Below are 15,711 nucleotides of genomic sequence, written 5' to 3'. Positions count from 1 at the left end.
CCATTGCTGCACACAGGCAAGCTGCATATGGGCCAGGGCGGAAGCTGCATTGCAGTAGAAGACCCTCCCTTGCTTCCCAGGTCACCCTCAGCAGCGAGATATCGTCTAGGACGAACTCCTGTGGAAAATGTTGGGACAGTGTTCAGTGTAGGTGCCCCCTGCAGCTGTTGGCTCTCCCCAAGGCACAGAAACCCAGAGGACAGTACAGCCCTGAAACAATCAGTCCCCCTTAACCACCATTTTGAGGCTCTCGTGGGTTATGTGTGCTCTGTTTGGGACGGGAAAATTATGCTATTGTGTAGACTCTGTGTGTGCCCTCCTTAAGTGCGGGGGAAATCATTACTCTGTCTGGTATAAACAATGCTACCTCTGTTAAATGTTGCATTTTGCCTATACAGCTGCAACAACCTTGAGACCTCAGCCCGTCCCTCTTATCGCCTGCTCAGAGACTGCAAAGACTCAGGAAGAGACCGCGAAAAACCAAAGAAGACATGCCTGCAAGAAGTGATGCAGCAATCTATTAAAGAGAATGAAAAAGCACAGAACTGGAGGGAGAGAGAAAGCAGGATCCGCCAGGAAAACGCAGCGCACCGGCGGCAAAGCACAGATCACCGGCAGCAAAGCACAGATCAGCTCATAAGCATCCTGGAGCGCCAAGCAGATGCTATCCAGGGGCTCGTAGCCATGCAGAAGGAGCAGTACCGCAAACGCAAACGCTCCCCCCCCCCCAGCCCTTGTCCCAAAACTCTTTCCCTTGTGCCCCACTGTTACCTCCAACCCACTTTCCCCAACTTCCGGGTTCTTCACACCACCAGCTGCCTCCAACACCAGTATCTTCACCATCCAGCCCTGAACACCATGACCCTTACCCTCTGCACTCAACCCCCATCACCATGCAGTATAGCTATCCTGAAGTGCAGCACTCACTGCACAGCACACCAGATAGGACATATGCGAATCTGTGATTATACTGTGCCCCACTCTACCCCCTTGCCCTTTCTGATTCCCAAGCAGTTGTGTTTCTTTGCAATAAATAAATTTTCTTTTCAATAAATGGATTTTTTGGCTTTGAAAACATTCTTTATTATTGCATAAAGTAAAAGATTCCTTAGCCCAGGAAATAAACAGGCACTGCAAGTCTGCTTAGCAAACACTGGTTCCTAAAGATTGGAACTACTGCACTTCACTCCCGTGCAGGGCACCAGATATCACTGCTGGTTTTCAGCCTCAAATTGCTCCCTCAAGGCATCCCTAATCCTTGCAGCCCCGCGCTGGGTCCCTGTAATAGCCCTGCTCTCTGGCTGTGCAAATTCAGCCTCCAGGTGTTGAACCTCGGATGTCCATGCCTGAGTGAAGCTTTCATCCTTCCCTTCACAAATATTATGGAGGGTACAGCACGTGGATATAACCGCGGGGATGTTGTGTTCGGCCAAGTCCAGCTTCCCATACAGAGATCGCCAGCGGCCCTTTAAACGGCCAAAGGCACACTCCAAAGTCATTCGGCACCGGCTCAGCCTGTAGTTGAACTGTTCCTTGCTGCTGTCAAGCTCCCTGTGTAGGGTTTCATGAGCCACGGCATTAACGGGTAAGCGGGATCTCCAAGGATCACAATGGGCATTTCAACTTCCCCTACTGGGATCTTCCACTCTGGGAAAAAAGTCCAGGCCTGTAGCTTCCTGAACAGCCAAGTGTTCCGAAAGATGCGTGCGTCATGCACCTTTCCTGGCCAGCCTGTGTTAATGTCAATGAAATGCCCACGGTGATCCACAAGCGCCTGGAGACCCATAGAGAAATACCCCTTCCGATTAACGTACTCGGATGCTAGGTGGGGTGGTGCCAGAATAGGAATGTGCGTCCCATCTATCGCCTCTCCACAGTTAGGGAAACCCATTTGTGCAAAGCCATCCACTATGCCCTGCACATTACCCAGAGTCAGAGTTCTTCTGAGTAGGATGCGATTAATGGCCTTGCGAACTTGCATCAACACGATTCCAACGGTCGACTTTCCCACTCCAAACTGGTTTGCGACTGACCGGTAGCTGTCTGGAGTTGCCAGCTTCCAGATTGCAATAGCCACCCGCTTCTCCACTGGCAGGGCAGCTCTCAATCTCGTGTGCTTGTGCCGCAGGGTGGGGGCGAGCTCCTCACACAGTCCCATGAAAAAAGCAACAGAGGGGCCTGTGGCACCTTTAAGACTAACAGAAGTATTGGGAGCATAAGCTTTCGTGGGTAAGAACCTCACTTCTTCAGATGCAAGACATGAAAGTGGCTTTTCTCATCCGAAAGTTCTGTAGCCACTGCTCATCATCCCAGACTTCCATGACGATGTGATCCCACCACTCAGTGCTTGTTTCCTGAGCCCAAAAGCGGCGTTCCACGGTGCTGAGCATGTCCGTGAATGCCACAAGCAATTTCGTGTCGTACGCGTTACACGGCTCAATAGCATCGTTGGACTCCTCACTCTCACTGTCACTTTGGATCTTAAGGAATAGTTCGACAGCCAAACATGACGTGCTGGCGAGATAAGTCAGCATATGCCTCAGCAGTTCGGGCTCCATTTCCCGCAGACAGTTCGCGCTGCACAAAACCGTTGAAAGATGGCGCCAAAGGTGGACGGAAACAAAGGGATTTCTGGGATGTGAAGCGATGCATCACGGGGCGTTGGGACAGGACCCAGAATCCCCCGCACCCACGCCCCCTTCCCACAACCCACGGCGCCAGAATGGGAAGAGGTGCTCTGTGGGATAGCTGCCCATAATGCACCGCTCCCAATGGCGCTGCAATTGCCGCAAATGTGGCCACGACAGTGCGCTGGCAGCTGTCAATGTGGACAGACTGCAGCGCTTTCCCTACTCAGCTGTAAGAATACAGGTTTAACTCACGGTGCTGTACAGCTGCAAGCAGGGCCGGCTTTAGCAAGAGCGGGGCCCGATTCCTGGGGGCGGGGCTTGCTGCAAGCCCCGCCCCCAGGAATCGCGCCGCGCCGCGGGGGGGACGGGGGGGAGAGACCTGAGCCGCGCCGCGGGGGGGACGGGGGGGGGGGAGAGAGACCCGAGCCGCGCCACGGGGGGGGACGGGAGAGACCCGAGCCGTGCCGCGGGGGGGGACGGGGGAGGGAGCCGCGCCGCGGGGGGGACGGGGGGGGAGACCCGCGCCGCGGGACGGGACGGGGGAGCCGCGCCGCGGGGGGGGGGGGAGACCCATGACGCGGGAGGGGGGGGGGGGACCCGCGCCGCGGGGACCGGGCCGGGCCAGAGCCTCTGGGGCCTGCGGGAACGGGCCAAGCCTCCGCGGAGCCCTTCTCGCGCCCCCACCCCCACCCCAGCTTACCTTGTGCTGCTGGCTCGCCCCTGCTGCTTTTCAGACTTCCCGCGAATCTCTGATTCGCAGGAAGCAGGGGAGGGGGCGGGGCGTTCAGGGGAGGGGAGGAGGGGCCGGGGAAGTGAGCTGGGGGCGGGGTGGACAGCTGCAGCGCGGGGCCCTCTTGGCGCGGGGCCCAATTCGAATCGGCTGAATCGGCCTAAAGCCGGCCCTGGCTGCAAGTGTAGCCAAGGCCTTAAGCACTACAGTGTTGCTGGTGCAGTACTGTACATGAAGACAAGCCCAGAGTGGTGGAACAGATTATTTAGCATAAATAGTTAGCACATTTTTCAAGGGACCATTCGAAGTGAAGTGGACCGTTAACACCTCTCAGTCATAGGCAGGGCTGGAGGAAAGCTGGTGGTGTGGGGCAATTGGAGGGGTTAGAGATTGTTGCAATAAGCCATAAACCCAGTGTCTCTATTCAATCCGTGATTTTTAGTGTCTATCAACGTTATAAATGTAGTCAAGTATCAGGGGGTAGCCGTGTTAGTCTGTATCTACAAAAACAACAAAGAGTCTGGTGGCACCTTAAAGACTAACAGATTTATTTGGGCATAAGCTTTCGTGAGTAAAAACCTCACTTCTTCGGATGCATCCGAAGAAGTGAGGTTTTTACTCACGAAAGCTTATGCCCAAATAAATCTGTTAGTCTTTAAGGTGCCACCAGACTCTTTGTTGTTGTTGTTATAAATGTAAGCTCCCAGGCTCGTCTTTTGAAGATGTTGTGCAGGTTTCCTTTGAGGATGAGGACAGAGAGGTCAGATATAGAGTGATTGTTTTGTGAACATTGTTCACCCACAGATGATAGGGTGTTTTTGTATTTTATCATTTCTCTGTGTGAGTTTATTCGAGAGTGTAGTGACTGTTTGACCCAAATAGTTGTGATTGGGGCATTGAGTGCACTGGATGTGGTACACCACATGTTGTGATAGGCATGTGTAGGACCCATGGATCTTGAAAGGGGTGTTGTGGGGGGATGTTTGTCATTGTAACAATGGAGATGTGTCTACAGGTTTTGCATCTGTTGTTCTGACATGGTCTGGTACCACTTTAAGTTGGTGTGTTCTGGTCTATGAGGAGCTTGCTTATGATGATGAGCTCGGAGAGGCTGGAGGGTTGTTTGAAGGCCAGCAGACATTATTCAGGAAAGATTTCTTTCAGGATGGGGTCTCCATCGAGTGTGGGCTGTAATTTTTTGATGATACCTTATATGGGCTCCGGCGTTGGTTGGCAGGTGACAACTAGGGGTGTGTGGTTGGAGAGGGTTTTATTTCTATATTGAAGCAGGTTGTCTGGCAGTATTTGGGTGGCCTGTTTCATGATGTGATCTCCTTCTCTGGTGGAGTGTCCTCGTTTGGTGAAGACAGTTTTAAGTGTACTCATGTATCGATCTCAGATTTTCTGCTCAGAGCATATTCTATGATATCTGAGTGCCTGGCTGTAGATAACACATTTTTTGGTGTGTTTGGGGTGGTTGCTGGATCTGTGAAGGTAGGTGTGGCAGTCCCTGGGTTTCTTGTATATAGTTGTCTGTACGGTTTCTTTGTTCAAGCCGATCATGCACAGACCCATGCAGCACGGACAGACACATAGTTCTGTGCTCAGATGGACTGACCCACACCTTGATACACGCAGTGCACAGATAGAGACACAGCCCTGTTTGTGCTCAGACATGTCGGTCTAATAAAAGATATTACCTCCCCCAAGTTGCCTCTGTAACATGCAGTGCAGACAGACACAAAGCCCTATGCTCTGACAGACCCAGGCATAGCCACGTGCAGCGTGTACAGACACAGGGCCCTGTGCTCAGACAGGCAGACCCATGCACAGACACATGAAGCGCACACAGACACATCTGTGCTCAGACACACAGACCCATGCATAGGGCCAGATAGACCTGTGCCTAGACCCATGCTGGGTGGACAGGCGCATGCATAGAGGGGCAGTGCAGACAGACCCATGTGCATATCCACATTCAGTGTAGACAGACCCATGCTGGGCGAGAGACCCCCAGCTCGCTCAGACAGACAGATAGAGGCGCAAGCCCCGCCCCACGCAGCGCACACACCCTCCCACCCTGGCCAATGGGAGCCGGGCGGCGGGGGCGCGTCACTCCTGGGCCGGGGGAATCTCTTGAATGAGCCACATTGTTGCAGCGGGAAGTAACTAACGTGCCGGCTGCTGCCCGCTTGCTCGCTCCTGCGCTGCCGGGGCCGGCGGATCGAGACCGGCATCGGCTCCCCCGCGCTGCGGAAGATGATCGCGTCCCACCTGCTCGCCTACTTCTTCACCGAGCTCAACCATGACCAAGGGCAGAAGGTGGGTGTGCCCCCCCCATCGATACCTGAGTGCCGATACCTCGAGTGGGTGGGTTAGTGAGGCTCAGAGCGGGACCCGAGGGCGGGAGGAGCGGTCCGCTCTGCGGTGGGTATGGACACCGAGCCGGGGGTTAGCGAGACGTGAGGCATGTGCCTGTCAGTCGGAGAGAACTCACCGGTCCGGGGACTGGAGCGAGCGATGCCTGGCTGCGGGGGGGGGTCCGTCCCCCCAGCCCCTTGTGGGGGGGGGCTGCAGTGCACTAACCCTCCCCCCCGGTCCGGTTGAATGGCTGAGAGTTCGGCTGAGAGTCTCTTTCGATTTATTTTTTTTTTGGGGGGGGAGGGCTAATAGTGGGAGTGGGAAGCGGGCTCCCACCCCCCGATACCGGGGCTGGGAGCCCGGGCGGCGGATGGACTGGGCAGCTCGGGGTCCCTCCTGGGAGGTCCCGTTCCGGGAAACTCCGTGCATGATGTCTCACGTCCTGTGTCTCGCTCTGCAAACCCGGCAGGCGGGGAGGGGGGTGTGCCCGAACCTCATGGGCCGCAGCTGCGGGGGGGGGGGGGGCGGTCTTTCCATTGCCTTGCTTTTATGGCGAGAGTAGGGGGTCCCCGGCCCCAGGGGTTTGTTTGGAGGAAGGGGAGGGTCTCTCTACTGCCTTGACTTCATGTCCCCACCCCAGCTCCCCATGGGCCGTGGGGTGAAATGATTCTGGTTTGGGGGGTTCTGCCCACGGGTTAAGGGTGGGTGGAAGGATGTGACCTGATCCTGGGAGGGGCCGATTCTGAAGGCGTTTCCCCCTCCCCGGGGGTTTAGTTCCAGCCGGGATGCGTTTGGAAAGGAAGCGGCTGCAAAGTGTCTGTGGGGAGGGAATTCTGGCTCCCCTTGTCTTGCTGCCAAAGCCTGGCCCAGCAGGATGGCTGGGGGCGCCCCTGGCGCTGAGATTAATTTCCCACTCCTGCTGCTGGGTTTTACTGGAGCCGTGTCCCTGACCACCAGACCCTTTCAGTGCCTGCTAAATCTCCCTCCCTCCCGGCCCCGGGGTAGGTGGGGGGGGCTGGGAAACCAGGGGGCGCTTTCCTGCCAGTCAACAAAATGGTTTCTTTTAAAGCATCCCAAAGTTCCTCGCTCCCTGGATTTGAGATTTTGCTTTGGCCCGTTATAGACAATAACCTTCCTGTAGCTTGTTCCAGCCAAGGCTCTTACAACCCCCTGTGACTGGGGATAAGTATTTCCCCCCAGTTTATAGCTGGGGACGTGAGGGACAGGTTGTAACTTACCCAAGGTCCCATAGGAAGGCCAAGGCAGAGCTCAGGTGAAACCACATTTACTGATCCCCAGGCCTAGCTTGAGCCACATGGCTGCGATTTAAAGTTTTGCTTTAGGCTCCCTGTCTATAAGAGCGAGGGTTATTTTAGGACATGTCCGAGTGGGATGCTTAGATTTATGAGAAAACCTTACCTGGAGGGTTCCTCCCTGCAAGCCCAAAGAGGGCTCTTCAGTGGTGTCTTCAATGCTTTCCCTTTCCCCCTCGTCTTGTGGGATAGGGGAGGTTAACTGGGGACACAGTGGGTGTCCGCATTAGCTGGATGGTGACACAGTGTGGATATATGCCGAATGTCAGCGCTGCCCTACGGTTTGGGTAAGAGAGCAGGGTTGAGGAGATAGCCTAGATCACTCAGGATTTGCAAACCAAATGGCTTTTTGATGAGGTGGGGGTGGGGGGGAGGGAGAGTGAACTATGTTGTGACTGGGAGCTTTGAATCCAATTTTAGTCCCCAGCAAACCTGTGTTACATATTAACGTGTTTTTTCTATACCAATTAGAAAACAAAAATTTTAACTCTGCCTCCTGCTTTGTCTGGAAAGTGAGCGGCAAAGATATCAACACTGCTTTCTTTAAAAAAAAAATTAATACAAAAAAACACCCAGTAAAGCTCAATTCTAAGTGCTACAGTCACATGTTACTGTGTACACATGCACACAGATGCTCTAGCTCATCTGAAGCTGCTGAGCAGGATTTCTAAACTCCAATTAATGCTTCCTTTTTAGAGAGAGAAAAAAAATCACTTCCTCATTTTAGTACCATGGATTTCCTTTGTAGCAACAGTGACAGAGATAAGACCCCGCTCGCCAGGGAGACCAGATGTAAAACTAAGAAACTACCATGCCTCTGATGTCCCTGGTGGTGGCTGCATTAAATTGGAAGTAAAAATACCTAGCAAAAATCAAATTGATATGTAAAGAAATAGTTTAGGCCTCTGTCTTGTTCCACTGCAGTTAGATATAATGGGGCTTGTGTAACAGTGGAATCAGCTCTTATGGTATATGTAGTGTAGCAAGATGCAGGAGGTAGGCCAGTAGTGTGGGTGCATTAGCTCTGGTTTTCCTTGCTGTTCTCAGTTTGCTATGCTCTTATCAGTAAGTTAGCATAAAGTTCTTTCTTAAGGAATTTCACTTGGTTCCAAACCAGGAACATGGTATGCAAAGCATGGTCTGTCCCTCTGTTTCAGTAACTACTCTTGCTAGGGAGAGCAAACAAAGGTTATTGTTTGGATATGGGAAAAAGTTGCAAGCAATAAGTGGGCTGTAGCCCACGAAAGCTTATGCTCAAATAAATTTGTTAGTCTCTAAGGTGCCACAAGTACTCCTGTTCTTCAAGCAATAATTGGCTCTCAGAAATACTCAACAAGACGGTTCAGCTACACTGGCTGTGTTTATGTATGATGAAACAGGTTTACAGATACTTTTCCTGAATAACTGCTTCCAGACTTGGATTTCTTTCAGAATTGTTTATTAAATACCCTTCTGTGAACCCTCTTATTTAAAAAACAAACAAACAAACAAACAAATCCTTTAGTTAATGGCCACGCTACTTTAAACGCCGATTGTGCTGTTTCTTTGTCAAGACAGTGGATTGTGTTTGACTGTCTTTTGCGATGTGGCTGCAGTGGGCCCCCGCCAATGTTACTTGGGGGCCTCTGGGCACTATAAAATCAAACAGTAATAACGCATAGGTACTCCAGCTTTTCCACAGTGTGGACTGCATCGCGTCTCCCATTTGCAGTTGCATGCACGGGAAAGTAATCTTCGGAAAATAGTGAATGTATCTCTTTGCTGTTTCTAATGCACCTTAGCAGTTGGAATCAAGGAGATCCAGGTAGGCAGCCCATCCTCCGCAGACCACAAGTGTAAAGCAAGAAGCAGCAATAACCTTGGCCGACTGATTTGGTGAAATGACACTTCATTAACTTGCATCTTCATGGAACTGACTGGGGAAGAACAGAGTATTTATATATTTAAAAAAAAAAATCTGAGCAGGTTATTGATCCTGTTGCTCCAACCGTGGCTGATGGAAACCGTTCCTGATCACAGTCCTTTTCAAGAGGTAGTGTTGTCTCTTGATTAAAGCTGGAGTCCATGAACTTGCACTCCTGGGTTCCGTTCCCAGTTGCCATGATGTTGCCATGATTCCCGTCCATGAAAAACGCATCACGGACCGTGAAATCTGGTCTCCCCCCATGAAATCTGGTCTCTTATGTGCTTTTACCCTATACTATACAGACGTCACAGGGGAGACCAGCGTTTCTCAAATTGGGGGTCCTGATCCAAAAAGGAGTTACGTGGGGGGTGGGGGAGTATCGCAAGGTTAGTTTAGGGGTGTGTGTTGCGGTATTGCCACCCTTACTTCTGTGGTGCCTTCAGAGCTGGGTGGTCAGAAAGCGGCAGCTGTTGGCCAGGTGCCCAGCTCTGAAGGCAGAGCCCTACCAGCAGCAGCGCAGAAGTAAGGGTGGCAATACCATACCATGCCATCCTTACTTCTGCGCTGCTGCTGGTGGTGGCTCTGCCTTCAGAATTGGGCTCCTGGCCAGCAGCTGCTGCTCTCCAGCTGCCAGCTTTGAAAGCAGGGCTGCTGACAGCAGCAGCACAGAAGTAAGGGTAGAAGTACTGCAACCCCCCTACAATAAGCTTGCGCCTCCCCCACCCCCCAACTCCTTTTTGGGTCAGGATCCCTACAATTACAACAGGAAATTTCAGATTTAAATAGCTGAAATCATGTAATTTATGATTTTTTAAATCCCATGATCATGAAATTGACCAAAATGGACCATGAATTTGGTAGGGCCCTAAGCATAAGTCACTTAACCTTCAGTTTGCCCAGTTGTAAACTGGGTCGAAGTCACTCTTGTCAAACCTCAAAGGGGTTGTGTAAACTTAATGAATGTTTGCAGAGCACTTTGAGATCCACAGATGAAAGGTGCTTTAAAAACGCTAGGACTAATCATATTTGAATGTGGCACATTCACTGGGCCGGTGCTGCGTGTCTCATACATTAATGTTGATAGAACCATTATGCTTTAAACTGATGTCATTTGTGGCAGAAATAATACTAGGAAAAGTACTAACTGCATGTGGACACTTGTGATTCATAGCTGAAAAATTGGGCTGGTATGTTTTTCTTTTCCTTCTAGCTAAAGGTACTAATTAGGGATAAGTTTGTTGTTTAATTTTACTTTCATAATGAGGCCTCCCGTTCAGTACAATGTCTCTGTCTGTCTCTTCAAGTGAAGTCGGCTATGTGGAAGTCGTCGACCTTCCATCTTTTGCAGAGTTGTAAAACTTCCACTCTCCTTTGGAGATCAGTCCATTTGACCGTTTTCTGACGTGACTGGCTCATTCTTTTGCTCGCTTAGAGGAAGGATTTAAGTATCTTCTTCCCCTTGTCGCTTGGAGTTGTTCTTAAATCTCAGTGTCATTGTCTCTTCCATTTAAACTGTGACTGCACAGTTGTGCTGGGAAGGATGGTGGGCGGAGGTTCCCTGGAAACTGGCAACTTCCAGCTACTGAAAGAGTCCAGCAATGTCTGTGGCTGGCAAGCTTTCTCATAATACCCAGCCAATAACCTTCACCTTTGCCCTGCAGGCAGCTCTTCTAAGGGCCTCTCTGCTCAGTGTCCCAATTGTGATGGTTTCTGCATTGTGGGTACCTGCCATCTCAGGACTGGATAGAGTCCCACCACACTCTGGCGGAGTGGCCTGGGGGCACAATGAGCCAGCTAGACAATGGTATTTGTGTCAAGGTAGAGGGTCTTTGGTGGGGTCATCCTGCTACCCATGCTGTCCGTTTTGTTTTCTGGCTGGATAAGATGTAAACCTCCAGGGCTGTCGATTTAGCACTTGGTTCATTTTCTGTCTTGTTATATAGTGGTGGCCTAGTGGATAGAGCACTGGGCTGGGACTCAGGATACCTGGGTTCTCTTCCCAGCTCTACTACCTGCTGGATGATGATGGGCAAGTCACTTCCCCTTCCTGAACTTCAGTTTCCTCATCTCTAAAATGGGCAAAATGTTATTGTCCTCCTTTGTAAAGTGCCTTGAGATCTACTGATGAAAAGCGTTAGGTATAGTTATTATTTTATTAATATGCATTTGTATTATCTTATCACCTAATAGCGCCAATCAGATCAGGGCCCCTGGGTGCTAGGTGCTGTACAAACACACAATAAAAGATGTTCCCTGGCTGTAAGAGCTCACAATATAAAGTATATGGGGAGCGGGGGGGAGAATGAGGTAACAAAAACCAGAGGCTGTTTTATCACATTTCATCTCTGTCTGTCCTCTCTTGTCCTGTGGCAACAGCAGTAGCTGATAGCAGCTGAATGGAAGCTTGGCTGGAATACACAGTAGCTTCTGTGCTCCGAGCCACAAGCATCAAAATGCTCCCTGCGCTGGGGTGGGGGTTTTCCTGGGGGCTACCCTTAGGCTGCCGCGAACAGCAGCTGGTTTCTCGTAAAATACTTGGTGAGGGCAAGACTGAGTCTGCCAGTCCTTGCTGATGCACTGCAGCATGACTTCTCTTAGTAATCGGTTCCTTACTCCCCACCCCTCGAGGCGCCCAGTTCGCACGCTGTGTCCTGTAAAATGACTCTTGAGGGATGGGGGTGGGGAGGAACCAGCCATACAGGAAATTGTCTGACTCACACTATAGTGTGCTGCAATAGGATCCGGGAGGAGTGCTGGGCTTTGCTTCTCTTGTAAGTTCACAATGGGGTTTATTTCTGCAAAGTGCTGAGCTCTCCTGGCGCAGTCAGTTGGAGGTGAGGGCCGGCAGCATGTTCCAGGAAGTGCTCAGTGTTTTGCAGGTTCAGGGTCAATACTAGCAATCCACACCTAAAACACAGTCATGCAGCATCTCGTGACTTGTAATTTAGTAGCTGGCAGAATTTCTTCCTTTTGTCCCTAAGATTTTAAGTGGGGGAAGGCTAGTCCAGCCCCTGATGCTCACGTATGTGATCACATTTGCCTACCTAAATTTACTAGTATGTTTGGATATGGTCTTAGCTGTGGCAACAGGCCTAAGTTGGGAAATGGTTTCTGTTCCCTGCCCTGCCGCTACTTCAGAATGTGACCTTGGGCAAGTCGCTTGCACCTCATTGTGCCTCAGTTTCCTCCTCTGTAAAATGGGGATAAAGATACCAATTTTGCAAAGCACTTTGAAAGCTCCTGATGATACAAAGTGCTAGATGGGTGATGAGTATTTATTTGCTTCCTGTCCTAAACTGGGGGCAGTATCACTATGCGCTGTTAAACAGTTGCTGCATTCCCCACCAAAGTGATTGCATTTTAGTGGTGGGTCAGGTGATCCATCAGCCACTCTCTTAGGGATGTTTTGATAATTGCTTAATGTTTGTACAGTATCTTTCATCAGAGGATCACAAAGTATTATTTTGTGCTTCAGAATTTGAGAACTTTTGACACCCTGATCTGTGGCTGGCTATGGTAAATAGCTTGTCAGTGGAGCAGGCCAAACCAAAATCCCAGATTTGAACTGATTACCTGTTAAATCCAGATCCAAACTTTGCAACTTAAACACATCTCGTTTTAACACACCGAACTTTGTCACCCACCACAAAAAAGGCCTTTAATGTGTTTTTTCACATTAAATTCTCTAAGTGCTTCTAAAATGCACAAGCAGATCTAAGAACTATAAAGAGAAAATACTGTAGAGCTGGGACATTTATTCTGAGTTTGATTCTTGCCATGTCCGTGGATCTGAAAAAATCAGCCAAAAAATGAAGTGATTATTCATAGCAAAAAGGCAAATGGCGTTGCTCTCCTTCCGAGGGCCAGCATGCAAAAATAATTTAAAACAACCATGTTCCCAGGTTCTTTTGCATTAAAATAAACAGCTCTGTAGTACTTCCCATGCTGCATTATCTTTGCTATGCAGGAAGTGCTTGTACTTAACAGGAAGCTACTATCATGCCATGATTTACAAAACACTCAGATGTAGTCAGATAAGCATTGCCACTCGATTGGGGAAACAAAAACAAGACAAAAGATCCACATAACCGGAGTACTGCTTCAATCCATACAATGTCCCCCTTAATCTTTAACCATTAGGTTGATTCTTCATTCCTTTTGCTCCCAGTACTCTTACTAACTCCATGGGAGTTGCTGATTCTTCAAGCACTTGTGTGTCTGAGTGATTTTACTCTTACAAGTAGCTGCATTTATGGGACCAATCTTGCAAACACTCAAGCATGGGGTTTAACGCTTTCCACATGAAATCATTGCACTGAACTTGAACAAAACTCCCCACACGCTTAAATATTTGTAGCGTCAGGCCCTTACGGTGTACAATAAATACAGAATCAAGCCCCTTGCTAGTCTAATGTCCTCAAGAGGAGGGAGACAAGTTAGCAGGAAAAGGAGAAACCTTACAACTTGTCCCCAAGTGGCCACCCCAAATTAGCTGAGACTTTTTCTCTAGCCATGAGCTCCCCTGTTTTGTATCAATCATTCCTCACTTCCTACCCCCCAAAAATCCAACCATTATCTAAAGGTGAAATAAGTATATATTTAAAATATTCATTTCCCTTTTCTCTATAACTTGATGGAGGCTTCAGTCGTAACATATTAGCAATAACACTGGACTTTGCACAGGGTTTCTATAACCAGTCCACATGCTACAGAAATGCAGCTGTTTGGACACAGCAATGAACTTGTGAAACTTTTCCATCCCAAAGAAATTTCCTTTTCCAGATTGACAATGACCTTGAAAAGGTAGAACACCCAAGGAGGATGTTCCTCCCCCGAGGCATTCATCTCCCACAGTCAGAGACTAATTCTCCCATTTTGCTAGATCTTACCTGTATAATTAGATGTAAATTTACTTACAGTAAATACAGATGGCTAATTGGAACAACATAGCATTGTGGGGTTATATATTTAGTTGCCAAATAGTTTCATTCCTGGTAGTTCCTAAATAACATAGTCAATTCCCAAATAGTTTTGCACTTCAGCGTCCCATAGTGCTGTCTGAATAGCCACTAATGCTGCTTTGTTATAACTTACTTGGAGTCCAGAGTCATCACTTAGGGCTGGTCTACACTGGGGTAGGAGGGTGGTCGATGTATGATACGCAACTTTAGCTACGAGAATAGCGTTGCTGAAGTCGACGTATCTTAGGTCGACTTACCTCCCGTCCTCACGGCACGGGATCGATGGCCGCGGCTCCCCCTTCGACTCCGCTTCCGCCTCTCGCTCTGGTGGAGTTCCAAAGTCGACGGGGTGTGCGGCGGGGATCGATTTATCGTGTCTAAACGAGACGCGATAAATCGATCCCCGGTAGATCGATTGCTACCTGCTGATCTGGCGGGTAGTGTGGACATATCCTTAGGCCCTGATTCAACAAAACACTTGCTTATAACTCTGAGCTCCATGAGAATGGTCAGTCATGGTTTCTTGGTGATGTTCCACCCGGCATAGTCCCTGAAATCACTAGGGTAAAGCACATGCTGAAGTATTTTGCTGAATTGGGGCCTTAATACCTCAGCTGCGTGGACTATTTGCTGGATGGGACCTCAGTTTGAAACCAAACTTGGCCATTTCTCTAACCTAGCTCATGTAGTTGCTGACATATTCTTCTTTTTTAAAAAAAACATTTAATGCTATTCCCCAGATTGGCTTTGGGATAGCATGGTTTACAGCCTTGTCTGTGTTAGCTAGAAGGTAGACTAATGGCTAGTAGCCTCAGTCTAAATGTGTAGGAGCTGATGGATCCAGGCTTTAAAGAGCTTTGTGGAATTAGAGGAAGGTCACCCCACTTCTTGACACTGCTGATTATTTTTAATACTGTGGAATCGTAAGCACATGAGGATCTTGGCAAGCACCAGACGTGTAGTGAGAGAGAGTTGTGGGGATCAGCCAAGGCGCAACACCATGTAGTCACAAACTGGGCACGGCGGCGTCTGCTGTTGGGCAAGCATATTGCATGCTCTCTGCTCGCCGTACCTTGCCATAGGTGGAGGTGGAAGAGCAAATATTGTGGGGCAACGGGAGAGAGAATGATCAGCAGCGAAGTGGGGAAAGGGAGGAAAAATAAATACTTTGGCCTGGGAAGGAGGGGGTGCGTCTCTGGTGAGGATGGCCTGACTGGGCTCCCCGAAATGGCCTGTGCTGCTAACTAAAGAGCGGACCAGGGTGTGATGATAATGGATCTTCAAGAATTGAGGGTGTTGGGGTGCAAGTCTAGTTCTCATGATGAAAACCCCATGTGAAATCTTCCTGCTAGATTGCGTCTAGGATGGGTTCGTTCTTGGTAGGGTGATCAGATGTCCTGATTTTATAGGGACAGTCCTGATTTTTGGGTCTTTTTTTTATATAGGCTCCTATTACCCTCCACCCCCTGTCCTGATTTTTTCACACTTGCTGTCTGGTCACCCTAGTTCTTGGTTAACTGCACAGCTGGCTTCTCCCAAGGAGACTACAAAAGGGCACAACTGAAGAACACCAGCCGCCCGCGGTGCGGGGTACTTACAATGACTTCATTACTCCTGCATTAAGCTCATGGCTGAGAAATAATATTGTGCCGCCTGCCCTGTGTCAAATGCATAAACTGCTAAATGCTCCTGCAGGCTTTGAAGGCTGAAGTGTTACAAACAGCCTGGCTAATCTGACTTCAAAAACCAAGCACGCTCCCAATTGCCCCGGCTGTGCTCTTGTTTTGACTTTCCAGCATGTCCAAACATC

At 49.6% G+C, this 15,711-nt stretch overlaps 1 protein-coding gene across 2 annotated transcripts in view; it reads left to right on the top strand.

Annotated features, from left to right (window-relative positions):
- Positions 1 to 5,481: 5,481 nt before the first annotated feature.
- The window catches only part of LOC101943345 (hexokinase-2), a 62,806-nt gene continuing 52,576 nt past the window's right edge, over positions 5,482 to 15,711 (top strand). For both annotated transcript variants that reach the window (XR_010598599.1, XM_005285230.5), the window contains exon 1: positions 5,482 to 5,682. Coding sequence is in view for 1 of the 2 variants with exons in the window: in XM_005285230.5 (XP_005285287.2) it covers positions 5,620 to 5,682 (63 nt within the window). In the remaining variant the exon portion in view is untranslated. The remainder of the gene's footprint in view (positions 5,683 to 15,711) is intronic.

The sequence above is a fragment of the Chrysemys picta genome, chromosome 2 (genome assembly GCF_011386835.1).
Source record: "Chrysemys picta bellii isolate R12L10 chromosome 2, ASM1138683v2, whole genome shotgun sequence".
NCBI classification, from domain to species: domain Eukaryota; kingdom Metazoa; phylum Chordata; order Testudines; family Emydidae; genus Chrysemys; species Chrysemys picta.
Note: the sequence above shows the minus strand (reverse complement) of the source record. Positions and strands in the feature narration are given on the sequence as shown.